The 25,147-nt window shown below is 26.7% G+C and overlaps 1 protein-coding gene across 5 annotated transcripts in view; it reads left to right on the top strand.

Moving 5' to 3' along the window:
* Positions 1–25,147, top strand: part of LOC132943174 (calcitonin gene-related peptide type 1 receptor) — a 153,916-nt gene that overhangs the window by 113,246 nt on the left and 15,523 nt on the right. For all 5 annotated transcript variants that reach the window (XM_061012031.1, XM_061012032.1, XM_061012030.1 and 2 more), the window contains exons 6-8: positions 3,664–3,790; positions 8,821–9,038; positions 19,193–19,493. In XM_061012031.1, coding sequence (XP_060868014.1) covers positions 3,664–3,790; positions 8,821–9,038; positions 19,193–19,493 — 646 coding nt within the window. The remainder of the gene's footprint in view (positions 1–3,663; positions 3,791–8,820; positions 9,039–19,192; positions 19,494–25,147) is intronic.

Genomic DNA, 25,147 nt, shown 5'->3' with positions numbered 1-25,147 from the left:
ATTAATGGTATTTAAAAAAGGTTTACCGTTGTCAGAAAAAAAAATGTATATATTATATATATATACTTACAACCTACATAAACATGTATATTGATATACATGTAAACGATTCAATTTGATCGAAAATCAAACATTAATAGTAAAAAAAAAAAAGTCGGTATGTGGATGTCGCTCTGATGTACAGTAGGTTACAAGTGGTTCAATGTATAATGGATTGAATTAAACTTGAATTCAATGATATAATATGTCGTATAAGAAAAACGATTCTGAGCGGAGACAGTTTGTCAGTGTGGATATTGCTATTATTTATTATAGTGTAAGTTGAATTGATATTATAACATTATAATATTTTATTCGTTTCTATATAGTGATAAATAAAGCGTTAGAATTTTTAGCTGTTTTTTGTAATTTGTCGGTAGTTTTTCTCGTGGCATTAAATAACTATTGAGAAAATCGAAAAATGACATCTCTTAAGTACCATTTTGATCCAATTTGCTAAAAGTTAAGTTACTATATATTGAACTCAAAGCACTCCTTCTGGTAGAAATTTTGTATACACGATAAAAATAAACGAAAAATAAACACCATTGTAAAACCACTAGCTACCTCGCTCCGCTCAGAATCTAAAAATAAATTGTGAATGAACCATACATATTTTTGGAATACAGCAAAACGAAATAACAATCTATTTTAGATGAAAATTATTTATTGCGCTAGAACCATTAGGTTATAGTAGTTCGTTATGTTGTATTGGACAATAATCATAATGTAGTATTAGTGATATTATAATCTTTATTTGAAATACGCATATGATGCAAATGCGTTTGATGTATACAAAGTGTAGCTATTATTTGAAGAATAATCCGATGACAGTTAGTGCATCGGCACCCTGGGGCTTGGGGTATGCATATGGTATCAGGGAAAAATATCTCAGATGGAGTATTTATATGTACACGGGCATTGATGCAAGAGTTCACGCTAATTTGTGTTTTGTTAAAAATCGTCTGTTTATTTTTGAACTCAATGGATCTACTTCTTCGGATACTCGACACAGATATCGTCTTTACATTTATTATAAGTGTTTAATCTATTTATTATTCATCGAAATATTATATAATGCTATGTAAGATAATAATATGTTTTTAAACATATTAATTAACGTATAGTTTATAAAAAACGTATTTAATTTTGAATAAAATTACAATTATTCGGAATAAACGCATTTTCTATAAAAAAATTAAAATAAAATATTACGTTAAATTATCTTCTTAACCCATAAAATAAATAATAATTGGCTTAATTTTACTATCAAGAAGAAGTTTTTAAACTTATCTAATTTTTAACCGTATACAATTTTATGACATCCTATATATACTTCATAGATTATTATTTAAAACTTATTTCTGTAATATATTACGTAACATGATTTTTTTAATCCTATTGTCAAACTATCGTGTTTAGAGAACTTTATTTTATAATAGTATAAGTAACTTTTTTTTTATATAATTTAATAATAAAAGTGCCCAATAAATAATAATATTTTTTAAATAAGACGGGTAATTTGATCTATAATGAGTAATGATAGACCACATTAGACTAATGAGTGTAATGTCAGAAGTAAAGGTCTCTCCATAAATTATAATAACAATAACGGAGATTGCATTGGACATTCACCACGAACGCCTTCATATTTAAAAGTAATGATAAATAATAGCTTTTCTTAAATCAACTCTTAATAAAACCTAAGAACAATTACAATTTTGTTAGATGGTAAATTGCATAATTTAATTTTACATAAACTTTTTAAATGTTAGTTTTTTTTTTGTCACCTACTTTTATCTACCCGTCTAAAGAATTATCATGCATTTTAAATGTTTAAATACCTTAACGATTTTGCATGAAACATTTTATGAAATCAAACACATTTTGAAAAACGTTATTCATAGAACGTATTATCATAGTCTACCTATATAATGAATCCAAAATATTTTCAAAAATACTATCAGATAATATTTAATTATCTTATAAAGCCAATGAATGAACATTGAATTACAATAGGTATTCTCTTTTACATAATATGCCCCACCATAAGTATATATATTTGGTTTCATCGACAATGGAATGAACTTTCCTTATATTTCATCAGTAGCTCGTTTAATTTTCAAAAGCTCACACAATGTCAATCCCTTTGAAGTACATCTTCAGTGAGAAAATAGATGGATATATATTGCGATGATTAATTCAAAGCTAAATATACTTTATACATGTACAACGTACTATTTTTTCTATTTGATATAATCCTTCCTATAAGAGTTTAAGAAATTCTCAAATATTTATTTCAGAAATTATTCAATTCACACTGAAATTTATAAGTAACAAACAATGGAACGTCAAAAAAAACAGTTTCAAAATTGTCATACCCTGAAAATGCATCAAGGAGAGAACAAATAATAATAAACAGAACTAGAATAGGTCACTCCAATATTACCCCACTCCTACTTAATCACCAAGGAACTCAGACCAATGTGCGACTCATGCAGCTTGCCCCTTACAATTGAACACATATATAATCATCAACTGCCCCCAATTCGCATCTTTACGCCATTTCCTCAAATATCCTACATCACTCGAAGAAGCCCTCAATCAAAACAACATCGCCAATATTTTAATTTTTTTTTAAATTAATTGGTTTAGATGATAAACTATAATTCTCCTGTATAGATAATATGTTTCTTTTTCTCTTTTAATATGTATGAAACTTTTAGTTTGTAAATGTCACTAGGCTAATAATCTTTGTAATCGAAGCCTTAAAAAATAAAAAATAAAATAATGTTTATTTCTCAATTTACAAATGAAATATGAACCACTGACGGCCTGACGTCAAATAAGTTTTCATGATTCCAATTTACTTGAAATTCAACATAAACTACGTTACATATGTAATGTATGTCTTGTGCATTGAGATTAACGATGTGCCTTTCAAAAAAACTGAACATGGAAAAGCGTGTTATCCTGTTTTGAAAACACAAGTAATTCATGACACTATTAACATAAAAGCATTGGATTGACTTTGATGTATTCTTGAAATAAGGATCAGTTTATGCGTAATTGTATATAATATAATTTAAAAAATCATATATACAATTATTATAATTGTTACCTTTTTCCCAACTGTTGCATTGAGCTGTACAAAAAAATAGTCTGTAGGTACGTTTTTACACGATGTAACTATGTAAGTTTATTCATATTACCATACCAAACCTAATATCATTTTACCTCTATATATTATTATGTGACAACTGTCGTCGTCTGTCGACTACAATAATAATATATAACAATATTCATCAAGACAACCTGCAGCATATGCCTACGTAACCAAACAATAATATGCGCACAACAATCGAATAGATTTTTTTGTCTGCAAACGCTTATAGTCTCGTATTAAATTAAATACGGTGCCGCGATCGCAAAATATTTATACCGACACTTTTCGCGTAAAATCCATGTCGAAACCCGTAGTAGAAAAAAACCCATTACGGTTTCGTATCGACAACACGTCATCGGTTAACAACAACTATTGTGGGCGACACAATAATAATAATAATAATAATAATAATGTATTATTATATTATACGTCTAAACGTTTACCTTTTTTACTTACAGGTCTCTGAGATGTGCACGCAACACATTGCACACGCACATGTTCACGTCGTTCGCTATCAATAACCTGCTATGGCTGCTGTGGTACAGGCTGGTCGTCGAGCATCCGTCAGTCGTACTTCACAACGGGGTATGTAAATTTCCGAGCCGTCGTGCATAAATTTAACCGGAGACGGTGGGTGTGTGGGTGTGTGTGTATGTGTGTGTGTGGGGGGGGGGGGGGGGGGGGCTTTCTAACAAAATACCCACAGGGTATTGCTCGAACCGAGCACACAATAACAATATTTTTCCTCCGTTTCACCTTCGAATAGAAAATATAATGCTGTCACGACTGCGCTCGCATATTATTACGACCGCATAATATACGATATATGTATACTGCGCTGTGTTATAATAACTTATATAATAACATGTTCTCGAAATAATAATTTCCTATCAGTTTTTCATCAGCACCGCGTGTTTATTTTCAAAACTCATTGTACACAAGACCAATGTGTATTTTTGATCGCGCTTTTATCATATTATTTAAATATACCCAACAATGTTGCATTTTTTTTTTCACTCTTGTATCATAAACGCACCGTGTGGTTTTCCGTAAGTCGTACCGTACCTGCCTAGTTAAAATATTCAAAAGGCGTTTATTTTTCACGTCGCACAAAAATATTTAACCGGCCGAGTGCCGACCTATTTATTAATCACGTTTGGATACTTTAAGCTATATTCCCCATGTATTTTCTTCAACTTCACATAGTATGAACGAATATAATATTATCTTCGCTCATAAGACGTAATCTGTCTATAAACGTTCTATATCCAAAGAGTATTCAACTGGCAATTAAGCATATCATATTGTTAACCATCATGAGAGCAAAATCATGAAGTTACTTAGTTTAATTTACATAAAACAGGCTATAATTTTGCAGCATAAGTATTATTCATTTGTGAAAAATTTACTAACAAACTAAAAACTTAAATACCTATACTTGATATTCATCATATTTCATCATAAAAGTACTGTATAAAATATTAAATGGTATTTTAGTATTTATAGATAATAACTCCAACAGCTAAGAATCCTACAGAAATCTCAGTCCTAATACAAGTTTACAAACATGAAAAATAAAATTACAATAACGCTTTATTGCATGTTTGGGTACTAAATAGATTATAGAAACAAGTCACTACCAACTGTTACAATTGCTAACCACACTGGCCTAGGTAAATTATACGTGCACCTAAGTATTTCGATGTAGTGTTTGTGCATAATTCATTAAGTGGAAAATATAATACACCAAGTTTTTTTTTTCTTTAATTGGGTTTCAAGTCTTACTTTCAGTTCAAGAAATAAAACTTCTTTTCTTGCCCACCCCTTTATTTCTAAGAATTATATTAATTACAGTCATATAATGAATATATTTAATTTAATTTTAGTTTAGAATACGTTTCCGAATTTATTGAAACTGTATATTTTTCATCGAATGAATGTAATTGTTACTAATTGTTTCCGAAGTAAAATATATTTTCAATAATAAATATACCATGTAGATAGGTATAGGTTAGTCTGCCTTGTGGGTGTTAAATTATTAATAATAATATACCAAGTCACAAAAGCTTCAACAAATATATTAATATAGTTAAACAAACGTATTTACCTATATACTGTTTGTAAAGTTAATACCATGTAATTTGTAAAATTAAGTTTCAATTAATGTTGAAAAATTGTCTTTATAAAATATAATATGTTAGGTACCAATCATTAGTTTATTATTTTAATGATTATTTTAATAACACCGATGTAGTATTAACATGCAGTGGCGTAGCCATGGGAGGGGCTGAGGAGGCTGTAGCCCCCCCCCCCAAATGTTAAGGAAATTTAAAAATTATTTTAATGGTCTATGATGGTCGCTTAAAAAGTCTTAAATTGTATTTAAAATATTTAAAAATGTATTATAAGTATTAACACTTTTCAGCTATCTATCTGTACTAGTACGTATTTATTGTGTAAAAGTGTAAAACTTGATCACCCTCCCCCCCCCCCCCCCAAAAAAAAAATCCTGGCTATGCCACTGTTAACATGTGTTTTTCATCTATATTTCACCATAATTTCAAAAGATATTATAAAGGAGCTAGTTTTATATTATTTTTCGTTTGAAACCGAAACTAACATAATCTAAAAACCTATGCATTATATATAAACTACCTACCTCTGTATTACTTAATAACCTACAAAAAAATAAATAAGCTCTATGATTATAACCAGACTTCATTTATATCGTTTCAAACGTAGGGAATTTAAATAAATATTTTTTTTTAATCAAAACATTTATGCACCTACTATTATATTCATAAATAGTTATTGTATACGATTTTGCCCATATAAAAATATTTTTTCTCTAGGAACTCGGTTTACTTTAAACTTGACTTTGCTCAAGTGTAAATTGTTTTTATTTTACCATCTAACGTTTGTCATATTTATACAAGAATGATAAATATATATAACATTTATAAATGTGTAAAAAATGAAAACAATGAAAAAATAAATTCAAAATTAAATTGAATAAAAGAAAAAAGTAATTTTAATGTTTATTATAGGTAATAATAATAATAAAAACTTAATTTACCTCAATATATTATTATATTCAGAAGTTATCGAGCAAACAAATGTCTTACAATGAGACAGTATACACTATAGAATATAATATGAATATACAGATATTCTATAAATGAATAGATATAACTATATAAGTTTTTTTTATCACCTACTTCATTTTAGGTAATTAATTTGCAAAAAAAAAAAAAAATGTTTTTATTGTAAAAAATAATATACTTTTTATAGTTATTATAATGTTTAAACTTTAAAAAAATTTTAAATTACATTTTTCCATTAGTAAGTACTTAAATTTATAACAATGCAACGTTGATATATTTATGGATTTAACAAAATTATTTTTTCTAAAAGTAACGTTTGTCAGGTGCTGGAAGGTGCAGAGGCCTTGATGCGTATCCTAACAAATGAGAAGACGTTGGCTTGCTGTCTATTCCCTTATAATTTTTCAACCATATTGAATTCCATTAGTTGATTATCAGTCACACCCCATTCAATAGGTCTTGACAAGTGAACTATAGTCAATAAACACATTGTTCCATTGTTTTATTCAACTACAGTCTAACCTCCGACTAATAAACTTTGCACCAAAATATTAGGTATTATAAACAAATTAGCTATTTATCTGGTACAGTTTTTAATAAATAATAAACTCCATAGATTATTAATCTGTATACTTTACCTACCTCAGTATGCGGCCATTGTGCTAGTTTGTCTTGTGTTTTCGTTCAGTTTTTACCTGACTGCAGGAATTATCTAAATGTTTTTCTTTCTTATTATTTTTAATTTGGTTACTTTTTTATTGTCCTACGATGCAATTGGTAGTATTTTTATTACTAATTATCAACCCAACGGACTAAAACCCACAGTTTAATCGGTGTATTTTTTCGTAGTTTTTTAACGTTAAAAATATCATTTAAAATGAATGGTATATAATCAAGGATCTCTTAAGCGTTATTAAAAAAGGAAACGTATATTCGTAAAATATTTAACGTGAAGGGTCACAGTGGAAAAATATTTACTCAATACGATCGTAAGGTAAAACTATAAAAGAGGGAAAACTAATCGTAAAAGTCAAACTTTTTTTTAGCACACGTTGGATTTATATTTATTAAGCCCGATGTTAGCACTAGAGCACCGAGGCGCTAAGGAAGTTATATTGTTTTAAATCATTTATTCATTTTTCTTCGTTAATTTTATTTTCGAAATAAGACAGACGTTATAGGTAGGTACTAACGGTTTTAATTATGATATTATGTTAATATTGGTTAATAAGCAGTTTTAAACATAATACATTTTAGCTTAAATCGGCTCAGATCTTATCAAATACGATTAATTAGAATATTTGTAAAAGTAGAGTTAAGTGTAAATATTTTCAGTTTTAACTAAGCTCAGCTAAGAATATAAATGAGGTTTCGAATAGTTTCATTATAAATCTAATTCCTCATTATAACTCACTCTAACTCATCCGTAAAAAGTTTCAATTAAGTTGTATAGTTAAATTAAACTAATCGGATTTGATGAATTTGCAATAGATTTTATATGATTTTTTTTTTAAATTTGAAAATAAATAAATTTTGAAAAAAACATTTTAGTTAAAAACGTCTGAGAAATTACACTTAAAAATAGAATATTACATTTAACATATTAGTAGGTAAATAATTATCTTTAAATAGTTATTTTGTAATGTTCAATGGAGGGTGGTTTTAAAATTCCGTTATGAACTTTATAATGTGTCTCGAAATCAAATCATTCTATACAATTAACATACATTTTATCACATTTACTTGTTTTGAAATAATATTATACAACTAAGATGCTTTAAAGTTATAGTTGACGAAACTTTTAATGAACAATTAAATACAACTTTGATAATGATAATACATAGTATTATAAACAGGCGCGTCATTTGGTTGTGGTTGGGGTGCATCCACATCTAATTCTTAAAACAGCTTCGTTGGCTTGCTAACGATAGATAAAATGAAAGCACTGATGAGTTTTGAATTCAACATCGATTCAGTAGTATTAAGTTTTAGTTTTAAATTAACTCTCCCTGTGGTCAGTCAACTGTACAACTCCTAAGTGAAAGACTAATGAATAGCCCTGATTAATCATAAATTAATAAAACTATTAAATATCTGTAACATAGGAACTCGTATTTAAATAACTTTAATTCGACGCTCTTGGAATTTATTTAAATAATATTTTTCAACTTGAGCATGATACGTTTTCGTAAAGTGTTATACACTTATATTACTATATCACTGTTATTTAATCAGAATTTTCCGTCAAAAATTAAAAGCGTTAGAATATTTCAGTGGCATGTTTATGTGTGGAGGGGGAGGATCAAGGGGGTCAATCCCCTCCCCCCATATGTTGTATATAATATACAAAAATTTTCGGAATCTTAACTTAAGGCCTCTAACTTGAAAGGCGGAGCTACTGGATAAAATCATACCGCCCCCCCCCCCCCCCCCCCACAAGACAAAAACCTAAATACGCCACTGGAATATTTACTAACAATACATATTGTTTATGATTTTATGTTCCTACAGTGGTGGTGTCAAATACTACACGTTATTCTGCACTACTTTTTGCTAACCAACTACGCGTGGATGTTGGCTGAAGGTTTTTATTTGCACACTCTTCTTGTGTTCGCCTTTACGTCCGAAGATACTCTAGTCCGATGGTCTTGGACGTTGGCCTGGTCAACGCCGTTGGTCGTCATTTCTCTGTACACATTACTACGAACTATCTACGATCACACGTCCGAGTGAGTAAAAAAATATAATATGTATTTGAACGTTTGAAGTTTTTTTTTTCAATTACACGTATATTTCCTTGTGGTATAATCACAAATCATATACACATAGAATTATTATGGAAAAAGTCTTTTTAACCGCAAACACAGTGAACAGCTTATCGATTTTCAAACAACCATTAATAATTGTGCATCAATACTTCATATATTAACCGATTAACGTATACATTTATCAAATTTAGATTTATATACCTGTATTATGTAAACAACAAAAGATTCTTTTATACTTATATTTTTACGCATTTTAAATTATTTACATCAATGCGTTTGTATATGGAAACGTTGAATTCTAAAATTGGTAGCCAGTGGGCACAAAGTGAAGTAAAAATATAAAACAGTTCTTTTTTACTAAAAATATAGTTTGAATAATTTAATCAAATAATTTACCGAGAAATTAGAAATGAAATTTGTTGTATAAAAAGTAGTTTATAATATTAAGGTATATGGTAATGAGGACAATTATAATAACCAGCGCCGTATTTAGCAATTGGCGATTTTCGTATATTTTATTTATTCATTAGTAGAATATAGTAATAGTCGTGTTGATAGCACGGGGGTCAGATGGACTCATTAGGTTAAATGTCCCACGGTGAATCGCCCGACTGGAATCAATCGAGAAACATAAAAAAAAAAAGACTACAAGATAAAACAGGTGAACGCAATCAGTCATACAGACAGTGTCAACATGAGTATTGTTTCGGAATAAAAAATAGTTGTCTTGTACGTTCACTGTGAAGAATTTTCAGATGATCGTGTGACAAGACTTTATCAATATTGAATATAATTCATAAAAAAAATTTTTTAACAGTTCTTATTAAAAACAAGCATGTAAATTGTATTTTCAAAATCAAGCCGAAATATGTTAAGTAATGGATACTAATTGGTAGTAAATAAAGTTTAATAGGTATAATCAACAATAATAATTCAAAACAATTTATCAAATAATTGAATAATAAAGTTACTTTTGTGTAGGTTTATACTTACAATGTAGGTAGGCACCTACATATATAATATTTTATTTATATATAAAACTATATTGACGCTAGTTGCCATAACCAACATCAACTGGACAAATATTTACAACAGTTATTGATTTCTTCGATGTTTATCGACAATTAAATGTTGCACCCGTTGAACAGATAATTTTGTACAGGTACCTAATTGATTACAGAGTTATTTCAATTTAATCGTGTTTATTTAAATGGGTAGCGGTAGCATAAAATGTATTTCGAAAAATGGTTTCTCGTCGGTACAGCGTACGTTTTTTAGGGTATAAAATATACGGTGAATGTGAACATTCATTGGACGATAAAATGTAAACAATTTTAAGTGCACCAGAAATCGACTTAAATCGTTCAAATGGTTAATTTATTGCCAACAATTCATTCCGATGGTGTTTTCTGTATTCTATTACTTCTATAATGTAATTAATAAAATAACGGGAATTGAGAATGCAATTGAAGAATTTTTCAAAAATCGTTCATCACAATAAGAGGAAATATTAAAAATCAGTTGATATAGTCACTTATCTATAATTTTAATTTTCATAGATGATACTTAAAGCATGTGAGGAAAACAAACTTAATTCTTTGTCGACTAATAGTATTAATTTAATGTTGATTTACTAAGCAATTAACGAAGGATGCTCTCATCAAAATTTTAATTTAATAATTATTTTATTAAAATTCTGATTTTTGGATCTTATAAATAAACATCAAGACAACATTTTCAAATACTTGAGATTTTCATTACTACTTAAAGAGTGCCCTGTCGCAATGCAAATTTCTGTTTATTCAAATGATACCCCCCTCCTTTTACTGTAAAATATTACATATAATTCAAAACTCAAACGAGTAGTTTTTCAGTCATTAACATGTTGATATTAAAGATAATAATATACAAAATAGATGTAATATCAAATCTTGGTTCATTTTTATAAATTCTTAATATTTATAAAGGTATTAATATAAATTACCAAAATCTTCAACTTACCATGGCCCCCCATATCTTCCAAACCCATTATAATCGACCATATAGTATCGACACAAAGTTAAATAATTCAAAAAATACTCGTTTGAATTTTGATTTTAATATGTAACATTTTCAGAAAAATTATCCACTAAACCATAGTTTATAGTATATAGTTTCAAATGACGACAAACAGAAGTTTGTATCTTCACAGGTACGTGTAAAAAAAAATCTCAATCATTTTAAAATATGGTCTTTAACTCTATTTCAGTATTCCAAAAATCAGATATTGAATAACTAAATTATTGAAAAAGAAAAGCGGTTGAGCATGTTTGGTATATAGTATTGTAATTATGTTAATACGAAATACTGATTTTATTTTCATTGCACACGATAAAACATGATAAGCCGGCTGATGGCCATTATTTTTCGTACTTATATTAAAGTTGCAAAATTATCTTTTTAATCGTAAATTTATTGTTATTGCAAACATCTTTTTGGTCCTTTAAAAAATATATACGCTGGCTTAATTTCCCTGTTATACTCTGAATTAAGATTATAATATTGTTAAGACGATAATAATTAATGAAAAATTTGGTACAACTTTAATATTTGATCAACTATTAGTGTTTCCACTTAGGTACGTTCCTATACTGAGATAAGTCATTTGAATTACATATATTTTGTATCGATAAAATGACTGTTTACAAACTATAATACGATTTAAAGGAATTGTTTGTTTTAGCAATTAGACTCACAGTATAAAATAAAAAATTGGAAACTCTACTTTAATAGTTAAATAAGTAAATCTATTAAATGGTAAACTAAAAAAAAAAATCACAACGTTTTCGTAAATTTAGAAACTCAAATGTTTTAATTATACATTTATGACCGTTCAGCAACTGAATTATGATCCAAATTAATTAATACTACAATATTTATATATCATTGATTAATATATATATTATGTTAGGTTGTAAAATAAAAACAAATCAATCTGATATTGATGAATCAGTTAAAGGACTCAGAATTTTCAGAATAATTGATTTTATATAAAACATAATTTCGTTGTTTAATATCGTAATAATTATTACAGTTGTACTTTCATGCCATGTTTGTTAATGGTATGATATTTATATTAAATAATAATGACATATTTTAAATTATCCATAGAATAATAATTGACCTACTGCTTGAATATATCTGAAACACAAATATAATATGATAAACAAGTATAATTCTTTTTTTAAATAATAAGTTGTTATATAGATGTATACAGTGGTGTTTTGGAGGGAGTATACGACGTATACCCTATCACTAGTTTACTGATTTAGCGTATACCCTGTAAAATTACTAGAGATCGCAAGTATTCACGCGTATACCCACGTATACCTTCAAAATTAATCAAATACTTAGTAAAATAAAATATTAATCGCTTTCAAAAAAATATTTTTATCTTTATTTTCTACGATGGAAAATTATCAAATTTTTTTTAATGATAATCGACTAATAACCATCATATCAATATTAAACAATAATTCATATATTTACAACACGATTTAGAGAAGATATCTTCTCTACATCGTGATTTACAATTATAATCACAGCTATGGATACAACTATTTAAAGCTATCAATGTTATGGACACAGTCCACAGATATTTTTATAATATTATTTGTGGTTATGGTTGACTTAAGGGACTGCCGATTATAAGAATAATATTGTATTTATTGTATCGACAGCGGCCTCAGAAACAAAAGAGTTATTCACAGATGCCTTATCACAATCAATTAGAAATGGTATAAAATAGTGACATTGATAAGGATTCACAGATTCTATAGTCAGTCAATTATTTTATAATTAGAAAATTATGTAATAAATTAAAATTTTTTTTTATTAAGAATATCTGTTTTTTTCATGTTTAGGAACGTACTGGAATTTCGTTCACTTTTAAGAGCAACGATTTTTTCGTTCCATTCTTCGTTCATTTATTTTTTAATAAAAGTAATTAAATCATTTTTAAAATTAAAAGGAAAAAATATAGGTATAGCTTCTTTTAAAATGTAGTAACTAATATGAAGAGCTATAAAAATAAACCTGTATACGATATTATTGATAATGTTTACAAAATATAAATTCTATATTTCTGTCACGGTGGTTTATTTATACAGTTTATTAATTATATAAGTTAAAACTATTAATAAATGTCTAAATAACAATGTGTTATGTTTAAAATTTTAAAATTAAAACAATTATAGTATAAACATGTACGATATACCTATGTTTTTTATTTTATTTTACGTTATTAGAAAGGAACGAGGAAAGGAACTAGTTTCTTTCTTCAAGACAAGGACGGTAAAGGATTTAATTCCTTTTTAACAAGAGGAACGTGAACGTGAACTAGTTCCTTTTTTAAAGGAACTTTCCAAGCATTGTTCTAAACTTCTAACTCCATCTGATCCTGATGCATGGCGTAAATATGTCTAAATCATTTTTCTGGGGGAAGGGGAGGGATAGATAAATAAATTGACATAAAAAGGCGCGGTGGTATACCCCATGACCTACCATAAGTTAATTTTAGGTTTGGTTGGACATTTTTTTTTTGGACTTATGTGCTAAGCATATATCCTAGAAAAAAATTACCAATACATTACTGGTAACCTATAGTTAGTAAAATATTATGATAACAATGAAATATATTATATAATAACTATGATAAATCTCATAATTTGGTAGCTGTCCAATTCTTATAAATCGATTATTATATTAAAAAAAACAATCAAAACTTTATTTCTCTTATTTCAAAGCATAATAGTTTTTTGAATTAAACGATACATCGTTGGTGGAATTTTTATAATGACTTAACCGTTATTAAATAACAGTTTTATATGATAATTAAAATGTTTATCTACTATCCAAACGTTACTGCATTAGCAGCCGCTGTCATTCAAAAACCATTTATGGCTAGAATTTACGTCCGACTTAATAGACAAATAAACTCATGCGTATCATTAAAATGAAGTTAGATTGTACGCGATGAATGTTTCAGCAACGATGCTATCTGTTCAACAAAGACGATAATATTATTTTATTCACGAACTAATTTGATTTTATTGTATTATTTATTTTGTATTTTTATATTGACGCGTTTCAGCAAAAACTTTAGATATCTAAAAGTTACTTTTATACTTACTGTAAACTTAAATTTAAGTAGAAATTTTTTTTATCCTCACTGTAAGTAAAACATAATATATTTTTTTTCACATTTTAAAATTGTGTCCCTGTAAGTAATGGGGTTTAATAAATTGATGGTCTACCAGTTATTTTTGTCATAAATCTCTAAAACGTTTTATGCGGTTTTTTTAACGCTGATCACCGTCGAGAAGTTTTTCAGCAATAACTTTTAAATATTCAAACCGTCCTTATAGTTTGTGAATATATTAATTTGATTTTATGATTTGTTTTTATGTCTAGTATTTGTATACTTACAGTTAATTTTCACAGTATTTTAATTGTCAAATATACAGTGTTTAAACTTTATTATTCCGATTTGTTATTGTCCAAATCGTAATTAAATGAAACGGTTTAAATCCAATTAGATTTCATTTCTGAATGGATATTTTTATATGTACTTTAACTTACGTACTATAAATTGGAATTTTTTATTATCGCATTACGAAACCGATGGTTTTTGTTTAATTAATGTGATAATCGCCTATAATATGCCTATATTGTATAGACATTATTAATTTATGTAATATTTATAGTGAATTTATAGTTGAATTAAATATTATGAATAATACACTGTTAAAATAAATAGTTATTTTTTATTATATAATATAATATGTTAGTTACGTGTGGATATAAATTCGGATAAATAAAATAAAAAAAAACCAATTTTTCAATTAAAATTTTTTTTTCATTTTACACCGTCGTATTCAACCACATTGATCCATATTTTTTCAATAAATTATCGTGGTACGTGTATATTGTTTTCTATTTGTTTATGAACAAAAATAATTGATTCAGAATTGCAAATTCGTAGCGAAACGTAAGATATTGACTGCGGTTAGGGGTTGTTTTTTTTTTAATAATGTTATCCTGTGTTAGGGATACGGATTTCACAATACCTACAAAGTACAAACACAATAACAATAAACTTAGGTATAATTCATACGTCATGTGTATAGAACGAAAGAGGGAGAGAGAGAGAGAGAAAAGACCGCGTGCAGGTGTATTCTGGTGATTACAATATTATTGGTAAAACGATGATGATAACAACTAGAATTCACTCCCCTGAACTATTGGTTTTATACAACAAAATATACATATAATATAATAACATTACATAATAATTTATACGTATAGAATGACAGAAAAAGGTGTATTTTGTAATATGTATTATGCTCGTTATGTCCGACCAGGCGTCGCAAATTTTGTTTCTATGGTTACTTGCGATCCTTATGGGTAGGTACCGACGTGGCCCTTGTTGACTTTATATACAAAGTATATAATGTAATATTATTTGACGTTATGTTTATCATACATTCATATTATATTAAAACCTATTCGGATGGTGTTTCTCATTCATAAATAGGGTCTGCATTTTATTACAAAATGTATTTATTTTTTTATATACATATTATATTGTATAGTCTAGACTCTAGAACAACGCTTACCGAGTACAACAATTGATTTTGAAAATGCAGAGAATTTTATGTCGAAACTTTTGCAGCGCATTTTTTTATTATTTATGGATGATATTCGCTATTATCTTAGTACACAATATTACAATATTTTTTTTTTTTTTACTGAACAATAATTCGCTGCAACAATAAAGGCTATTAGTGTATTTTATTTTTAATTACAATCATTTCTATTTATTTAAATGTATTACCTACCTACAACTATATTAGTATATCATTCTACTTATATATTGTATTACTTTATTGGTTGTTTCTGTTTCAAGGATTTCGTAAAGGGGATATGGTAAATTATTTTCTTTTCTTTCGTTTTTAATATCTGCGACAATCTGTTAAAATGTGTTTAATGGTGATTTGAGTTCCGCATGTGATGTATATCGGAGAGTCCTCTTGGCCGTTAAGAAACCGCGGGTTAGCTTTGTATGGTCTTTTCTAAGTCTTTTTAATACTAATTCGTCTTTTATATTTATACTGTTTGCGGACCACTTGTCAGTTGTTCTTTTAATTTCGCTAAGTTTCTTACTTTATTTTCGATATTTTGTCCCATTCTAATATGCGGATATTTTTCATTTTAATATTTATTTATTTATTAATAATTACGAAGGGCTGAAGAAAGACTATATAGGTGCATGCAACATAGATACAATTGTGAGGTAATTGCATTAATAATTATAAATTATAAACTAATATAATAATATACGCAATGTCTTAATTTATAAATGATGTACTTAATGATGTTTTTTATTTATTTATTTTTAAATTTTCATCAATATACCTAACTGGTATGTTATAAAAACAAGAAGGCTTTATTATTTTTTTAATCATTACATTCAAAAAGTTATTCAGAAAGGAGCTTTGTAAAAACAGAGCTCTCTGATGTTTTTTTTTTTATAAATAGGTCGAATATTGTCTGTAAGGTTATCTGCATAATATAGATTTGTTTACAATTTAAAACAATTTATTACGAAAATAAATAATTGGTTCCAATAGCACTATAATTATTGAGTCTTGATTCCCTATCTCTTCAAAGGCACTTTTTGCAAATTGTTGAGCCCTCCTTTGCCTATATAATAGTATTTGCAGAAATAAAAATAAGCTTAAGTAGCACCCCTTAGGGTCTTATAATTTAAAACTAATACATATTTCATTGCTTCATGAAATCAAAAAAATAATCATTTCAATACGGAACTATTCATTAGCGTCTGTAAAACGGTTATTGTTTTTTTCCAGTTAAATAATAATAAATTATTATTACACTTAAAATATATCAATATTATATATGATAATTAATTTAAAAAACTAAATTTGTTTTAATATATTAATTTATAGTTAAAAAAAAAAAGTAATTATATTAACAGTTCATTGAAAATATTAAATTTAAAAAAAAATGACACGTATAGAAACACAATAATGGTGACCGCAGAAATCTATTACCCGAAAATTTTGAATGTAGGTCATCAATCTCGGTACGATTGTGGTATTTTTGAGAGGAGGCTAATTAAGAATTTTGAAAGTACATGTAATGATTATTTGTATGTAATACAATTATGTATGTATCTACTATTTTTTTAGGTTTAATAATATATGGTTTAATAAAATATGCAATAAAATTTTTATACATTTATAATTTACGATTTTTGGCTATTTTGTTTTATCCGGACTTTCATTAATTCGGACAACCTAGAGCTCCAATTAGTCCGGATTAATGAGGTTGTTCTGTATTCAAAAACGTGCATACTCCTAAAAATATGCTTAAAATTCGTAATACCAAGAATTTTTTGTAAAATAAGAATTTAAAATATTTTGCGTACATTAATTTTCTCTTTTTTATTTATAAGTTCATATTTTATTGTAGTTGCATAAATTATAATTGCATATTTTTCAAATTTTTGAAACTTTTTATTAGTTTTTTTATTTTAAAGTTTATCCGAAAAAATGTTGATTAGTTTTAAAGAACACTATGATATTAAGTTTTTATTCATGCGATCAACAAGTTTATCTAGCACAATATTATTTGATTAAAATAATTATATATAGTATTACCTATGTATAATTCAATATTTTTGGTCGTTATTATCTATCTTTCTTACTTTTTATAAATGCACCACCACTTTTTGATTCAATTATTGTTCGTATTACCTACTTGCCTAATTGTATGTCTTAATATGTATTTAGAATATAAAACGTTTGTTAGGAAATATATTAAGATCTTATCCAATGACCTGTCAGGGTCGCGCTAAGTATAAAAAGAAAATAGAGACTTAAAATGCACGCATAGGCAATTCAACACGCGAAAATTAGACGGGTATAATTATAGGAAGCAACACAATTCACGAAAAAAATTACTTGAAAAAGCATAGCAAATTTTTAGTTAATAAAATATGAAAATACAATCATCTAATAAGAAATTTCACGTATATGTGCATGCTGTATTTTTCAAATAATGTTGAACAATATCAACAGAGTTGTAGCCAACTTAACTAGAAATTATTGTGGCGTATTTCAACATTTTATTAGATATTATTCCCCGCGGCCCGCGTTACAATGCACTATCCGACACCAATGGCAACCAATATACAAAAAAATCTAATTTCTACTAATACAATTATAATCTGCAACTAAAGGCAATCATTTATAAACATATAAACCTAATTTATTAAATAATTTAAAAAAAAATTATTGTGAAACCCATATGTTCCTGAAATAATAACGTACCTAACAACAAACAATGTGTGATATCCCAACAAAAACAATCGGCCACACCGCTAAGTAAAAAAAAAAACGGCTCTAAAAGTTGTGATACAATTTTATAGCTAAGTCTTTGAAATATACATAATATTTATATATATCGTTTATATTAAAATAGTCTGCTAAATAATCTTGACGACTAAGTCAAAAATTTAAAAATACTAAAGCATCATGATTACACAATAATATAGTTTTCTATTATTGAAATAGGCAGTGTATTACTAATCAAGTCACCAAGCTAAGTTCAATTATTTAGCAGACTATTTTAACATAAATGATATTATATACAATATATTTCAAAGAATTAGCTATAAAATTATATCACAACTTTTAGAGCCTTTTTTTATACTTAGCGTTTCGAGTTTTGCGTAGGGTTTTTGTTGTTCTGAAAATGTACAACAACGTTTATAGTTAAGGAATCCGTATGGTTTTTATTCGTAGGTAAGTAAAAGTTTTTTTTTTTTTAGAGCAATTTCATAATTCAAAATTATTAGAATATTAGTGTTAATTGTATGAAGTTGTAAAATAAGAACACTGAATATATAATTATATTATGAGTATTAGTTAAGGAATTTTCCATTGATTAAGCGATATTTTTTTTCAGGAATAATTCAATGCATATTTTAAGGTTTTTTAGACCATGTTAATAAAGTCTCTAGCCCTTATCATTACCATCATAACTTGCAGGTGCTGGATCAACGAGTCACCGTTCACGGAGGTGCTGGTGGTGCCCGTTTGCATGTCGATGGCTCTTAACCTGGTGTTCCTTTGCAACATCGTCCGAGTTCTGTGGGTGAAGCTCCAGGCCGGCCCATCTCATCTGTCCAACAGCACGCCATCACGAACGCTGTTGCAGGCGTTCAGGGCCACGCTTTTGCTGTTGCCTTTGCTAGGGCTCCACTACCTGCTCACACCGTTCCGGCCGCCCAAACAACATCCCTGGGAACCGTTTTACGAGGTCGTGTCCGCTACCACGTCATCATTCCAAGTGAGTGTGTCGACAGTGAATTTTGGCTTATCGTGGTGAAAACTTTAAAACTAAAAAAAGAAAACTTAAAGCTATAATATAGAGTTAAATACAGATCCATTTTTTTTACATGATTTTTTCAAGTCAAGTGGCATACGCATTGTTGTACAGAGATGATAAAAAAAATATCTAGTTACGATAACAGATTGACAGATATAGTTCATTGACATCGTAGGTACCTATTTCTCTAGTTATCTAGACAAGATAATAGATATTTAACTAGACTCAAAAAATAGATAATTTATACCTTTCATTTGTCATATTATATGACTGTATATACAGTGAAATCTCCCCTAAACGACATCTCTAAATAGCGGATATCTCCAAATAGCGGATGTTGTTTTGACAAACTACAAACTTCTACTGACTGAGCCCTCTGAATAGCAGACAAAATTTAAGTGACCGAGAATATCTTGAATTTAAAGGTTTCGCTGTATAGAATTTCTGCTATAATTATAATATAATAATATATAAGTTTAAATCTTTACACTCGTCAATACGTGTGTACTAAATATGAAATACTAAAGATATTAATAATACTTCATAGGCACGATCAAGTGTTCAATTTTTATAAATAATGTTGGAAAATGTAATAAAACGTTCCTCATAATTAGTTCATACTGGAGCCAAAAAATCTAAAATACATATTATACAGAAACTTTGTTTTTTTTATCTAGATAGACATTTGAAGTTAATATCTGGTCGAAATTAGATATTTAAACGAAGAAATAAGAATAACAATTTTGATCATTGTGTTGTAATTCAAAAATACTTTTCGTAATGAATTGAAACTCTTAAGTACATATTATTACCTATTATTTATTTTGTTTTATAGTGATATTTTCAAATCATTTAGATTAATTTTATGCTATCACCTATTCATAGTTTTTATTGTATTGTAGTATATTAGTATACTAATAGGTAGTAAAAATATTACTAATTAATAGTGATATTGTGTGTTTATATAATATGTAATATTTACCTATAATACGATAATATTATGATGAAAAACCGTCTCCACGTAGGTTAGAATCGTTTTTCGTATAAAATTACATTTATTGAATTCAAATTTAACGCATCAATTACTGTGACCTACCTAGTAACGATTTACACTCGAATCATACCATTCAGTAGAGCGGTTACTTACATATAATATTTCCCTAATTTTGTAAAAAAATTTTACAAAATAAATGTATTTATTAATTTATTGATTTAAAGTCTGCTGATCAACAAAATTAAACTTTCAAACATAACTTCATTATGAAAAGATTCTATTAGGTACTATAAATATATTTTAATTCTAAACCAATTAAACAATAGTTATTAATATTTTATTTAAATTGTAATTACTGTGAATGGACCAGGGTTATCTGCAAGGTACCTAGTATAGTAATAAACGTGGTATCTATGGACTTATCGTAACGATACAATTTATATAATTTATACAATTTACACAAATTGTCTGTTAGTTGAAAATATTATGTTAATGCTTTTTGTAAATAAAAATCCCAACAGAAGATATTTGATCTTAAGCTCCAAGTTGCTCTTCTCGTTTTCCTAATATCATAGACATTTTATAAAATTGATTTAAGTCCTTTGCATACCAATTCAAAGTTTACCCAACATTGTGATATTAAAACATTATTATGATGTACTGTACTAACATGACCACAGTTATTGTAATCATTTTATTTTTTTTAATATAATTTTCTTATAATATAATGATATAAGTTGGGTATAAGAAAAAAATGTGCTTTTTATTATTATAATGGTATCGTGACTATAGCTACTTTAGAAATATGGCATTACATATATAGTAAAATATTATGCAGGTAGGTAGAACAATTAAGATAACCTGCATAATGCTCATATAAGGTAGTCCTTTAAATTACATTACTGACTTAGTGAAGCGTTCTACAAAAATTATATGTAAATATGAGTTTATGAGAGCAAAAAACATACTTAAAAATTATTTTTTTTTACTAAGAACATTAATTTGAAGTGTAAAAAAATGTCATAAACCCGACAAGATGCAAATCTGAATTGAAAATACCAAAATTTATAAAAAAAAAAAATATATATAAGTTTTATATTACATTATTGCCGTTAACGTCTTGCAAAAAGTAATTTCAAATCTCTCCAAAAACCTATTTAGTGGTCATTAAAAATATTAATGGTGAAATAATATCACAAGGTATAAACATTTTCATGTAAAAGGTTTTTCATAACAATAGCCATTTTTAGCGTTTATTGTGTCAAAAATGTTACAGAACCATATCCATTTATAACGTTTAAAATCTTTCTAAACAATTTTATAAACTCTAAGTCCGAGAACCATATTAGTATAGACTATAGATATTGAACAATATGATAGTATAATATTATTATATATTTTCTATAACTAATTGTAATTATTTACTTTTTTCGATCCTTGTATTTAATTAGGTTAACTATATTATTTTACACTAAAATAAACGATTTGATTAAAATATAAATCTAACTTTTAAATATTTAAAAATGAAAAATTGTAATAAAACCATAAAAATGTACTTATAGTTTGTATCAAACTTATAAAATTCGATATTTTATTACAAACTTTTCTCATTTAAGTATAATACCATAAAAATTCCAATATAATTTTCTAAATGAAAATAAATAATCTTATACATATAATGTATATAGTATATACCTAATATTTAGTATTTATATACATATTACTAAACGATTTTGGAGGAATTTTACAATAGTTATTTATTTTATTTGTTACTTTTTCATCCAAACTATTTAAACAATTTTATTTTACTAAAATGTGTACCAAGTTCAATAAATTATTTTATTCAAAATACAAAGTACTGGCTATAGGTATCACTTTTTTTTTTTTATTATATTCAAAAATAAAAATAATGTCTTAAATAAAATATATTTGATGTACAAACAATTAATTAGAAACGACCTTGTTACAGAAATAACGTTGAACCATTACATTATTAGCCTCGTGGTAAAAAATATTAAGCTGGTAAGCATTTATAGTTTTTAAATAACCAACATTTAAACACGGAATTCCTTTCAAACGATTTTTATTGGTGCCTCTATAACGAAAATATCGTAAACCTACAGTTAATAATATCCATACACTATTAAGTTTTAACCGACCCCAGTCAGAAAGAAAGAAAAAGAAGATTAATCACTCAATACTTTAGAGTACCTACCTCCTAGACAATTTAAAACGGTCATATTGATTAATCGTGAATGCAACAATAGTCATTATCGGTTTTATATTAGTAACAAAATATATTCATTAGACATAACAATATGATCAAACTGAACATAGTTATATAGATGCCTTTAATCGTGATATCTACTGACCTCTCCATGAAGAAATTTTCTGAGCCTCAGCACAAACATACAAAATTTATTATTAATACTAATACAAAAACAATAATAATTACCCGAGAAATAATTTTAAGTGAAGGTTTTTGATATATGATAATAGTAACATACTACGTGTAATAGTTATATAACATATCCAGTGGGGCTGAAGCTAGAATAATAAATACAAATAAAAATAATAAACTAAAATACGATGTAGCAGTTAAAGATTTATTTAAGAAACTCGGATGTTTTATATTCATAATAGTACCTAAAGGATTTTTGAGTTTTTTTTTGTAGTACGAGTACAAAATAAAAATGTACTGAATTAGGGTTTATTGTACCATACAGTTGTAAAATTTAAACACAGAATATATATAACTGTAAAAAAAACTTTTATAAAAATGTACTATTACATAATATTATAATATCTAAAGTATAGTGACACCAATAGTTATTAAAATTTAATATATATATTATGCACCATTATATTATAATCTAATGTTTTTTAAACCGTAAATTTGTATTGATAATCTTATTTGAATTCTATTTTATAATATTTATTTTGCAGAAATAATAATAATAATTGTTTTATAATAAAATTACGTAATATATGAGGATACAGTTGCTAACTGATGTTTATTGAATACTGATACTCAGACCTCAGTTGTTTGGAGACCATCAACAAGTAAACACTACCGCTTACTGTACTTATAATTATATAATTATATTAAAATAATATTATTGAGTATGTATATTCTTTATAATTACTGCCGAAATGAAATAAATTACAATTACACGGTGGCAGCTGCTGTTGTTTGTTTCAATCCCCTCTGCAATAAGGGAAAATTAATTGTTTTCAAACACCAATCAATATGTTTTAATAACAACATATAATATTTTAATACCAATTACCATATAATATTTTTTGTAATATACATTTATTAATAATTCAATTTTTAATCAACCTAACTATTTCGAAACGATTATATGTTTAATAAATTAAAATTAAGATAAATTTGATATAAAATACCATGTTAAAATATTATATTATTATATTCTCTTTTTATTAATAATTTTAAACAATTCAATTAGGTATAAAGTTTTTAGTGGAATTTTATCAATGCATTACACTAAATTAACGTAGAAATATATATTATGTTATCATTTGCCTGAACACATATTTTCAAGCCTTTTTCATGGTTATTATTTTTTTTCTTGTAAAAACCATACCAGTTTGGATATTTAACAATTTAATAATTGCTAGTGAATTTGGTCTCTGAAATGTTTCAATGAAGTTCCAAATATTTGGAATTCTTATCAAACTTTAAAATGTATTATTGAAACCTTGAATTATATTGTTTGTTTTACCTGTGTTTTTCTCTGTACCATTATGTACCATCAATAAGGAGAAAATATTGGCGAAGACACCACCATGATTCCAAACCATATGATTTTGTAGTTCTCTTGTAGGTTCCATTGACATATGTTCTATCAAAGTTCGACAATAGTTCATCGATATGAATCTTTGAGGTAATTTGATAAATCATGCTGCAAAGAAATACCTAAACAAATATAACAACCTATATACATAATAGTAGTAATGGTAATAAAAATATTAACGTATATAAAATAGTACATACCTTTTTTAACATATTTCAGATACAATAAAGCTAAATAATTACTATAATAATTATTGCAATGGGTTGTTATAAAATACTTTGATTATTATAATACATCTGTCATTTATTATATTTATTGAAATATTAAGAAATGTATTCAGTCTTAAGATAAATTCAGACATTAGACACCAAAATAATTGCATATTCAAATAAATGTATATTTAAATAATCCAATTACAATTATTTTTGAATAGTTATAATATGATAATTAATAATTATAAAATATGTATATTATGTATAGCAAATTTTAAATAATGTTTTAACTTAACGAGAGTAAAAATAAAATTTTTTATAACATTGTGATAAATGATAATATATAATATTGTTTTCAATGACGATCATTGATCATAGGATTATGATTATATCGTATAGATAATACTGTGATAACTAGTAGTATGAATATGGGTAGTATAGGTACACAATACGATCGACACTAATTATAATTGACCTGTAGTATTTTTTTTTTTTTTTTTTTAATTTGTAGTTAATATCTAATTTTTTTTTAAACATTTTTTAATTATGATAATAATTGTATTAAACATTTTAAAACATTTTAAGTTTACA

The sequence above is a fragment of the Metopolophium dirhodum genome, chromosome 4 (genome assembly GCF_019925205.1).
Source record: "Metopolophium dirhodum isolate CAU chromosome 4, ASM1992520v1, whole genome shotgun sequence".
Lineage (NCBI taxonomy): Eukaryota > Metazoa > Arthropoda > Insecta > Hemiptera > Aphididae > Metopolophium > Metopolophium dirhodum.
The sequence above is the reverse complement of the archived record's forward strand: the minus strand, read 5'-3'. Positions and strand labels throughout refer to the sequence as shown.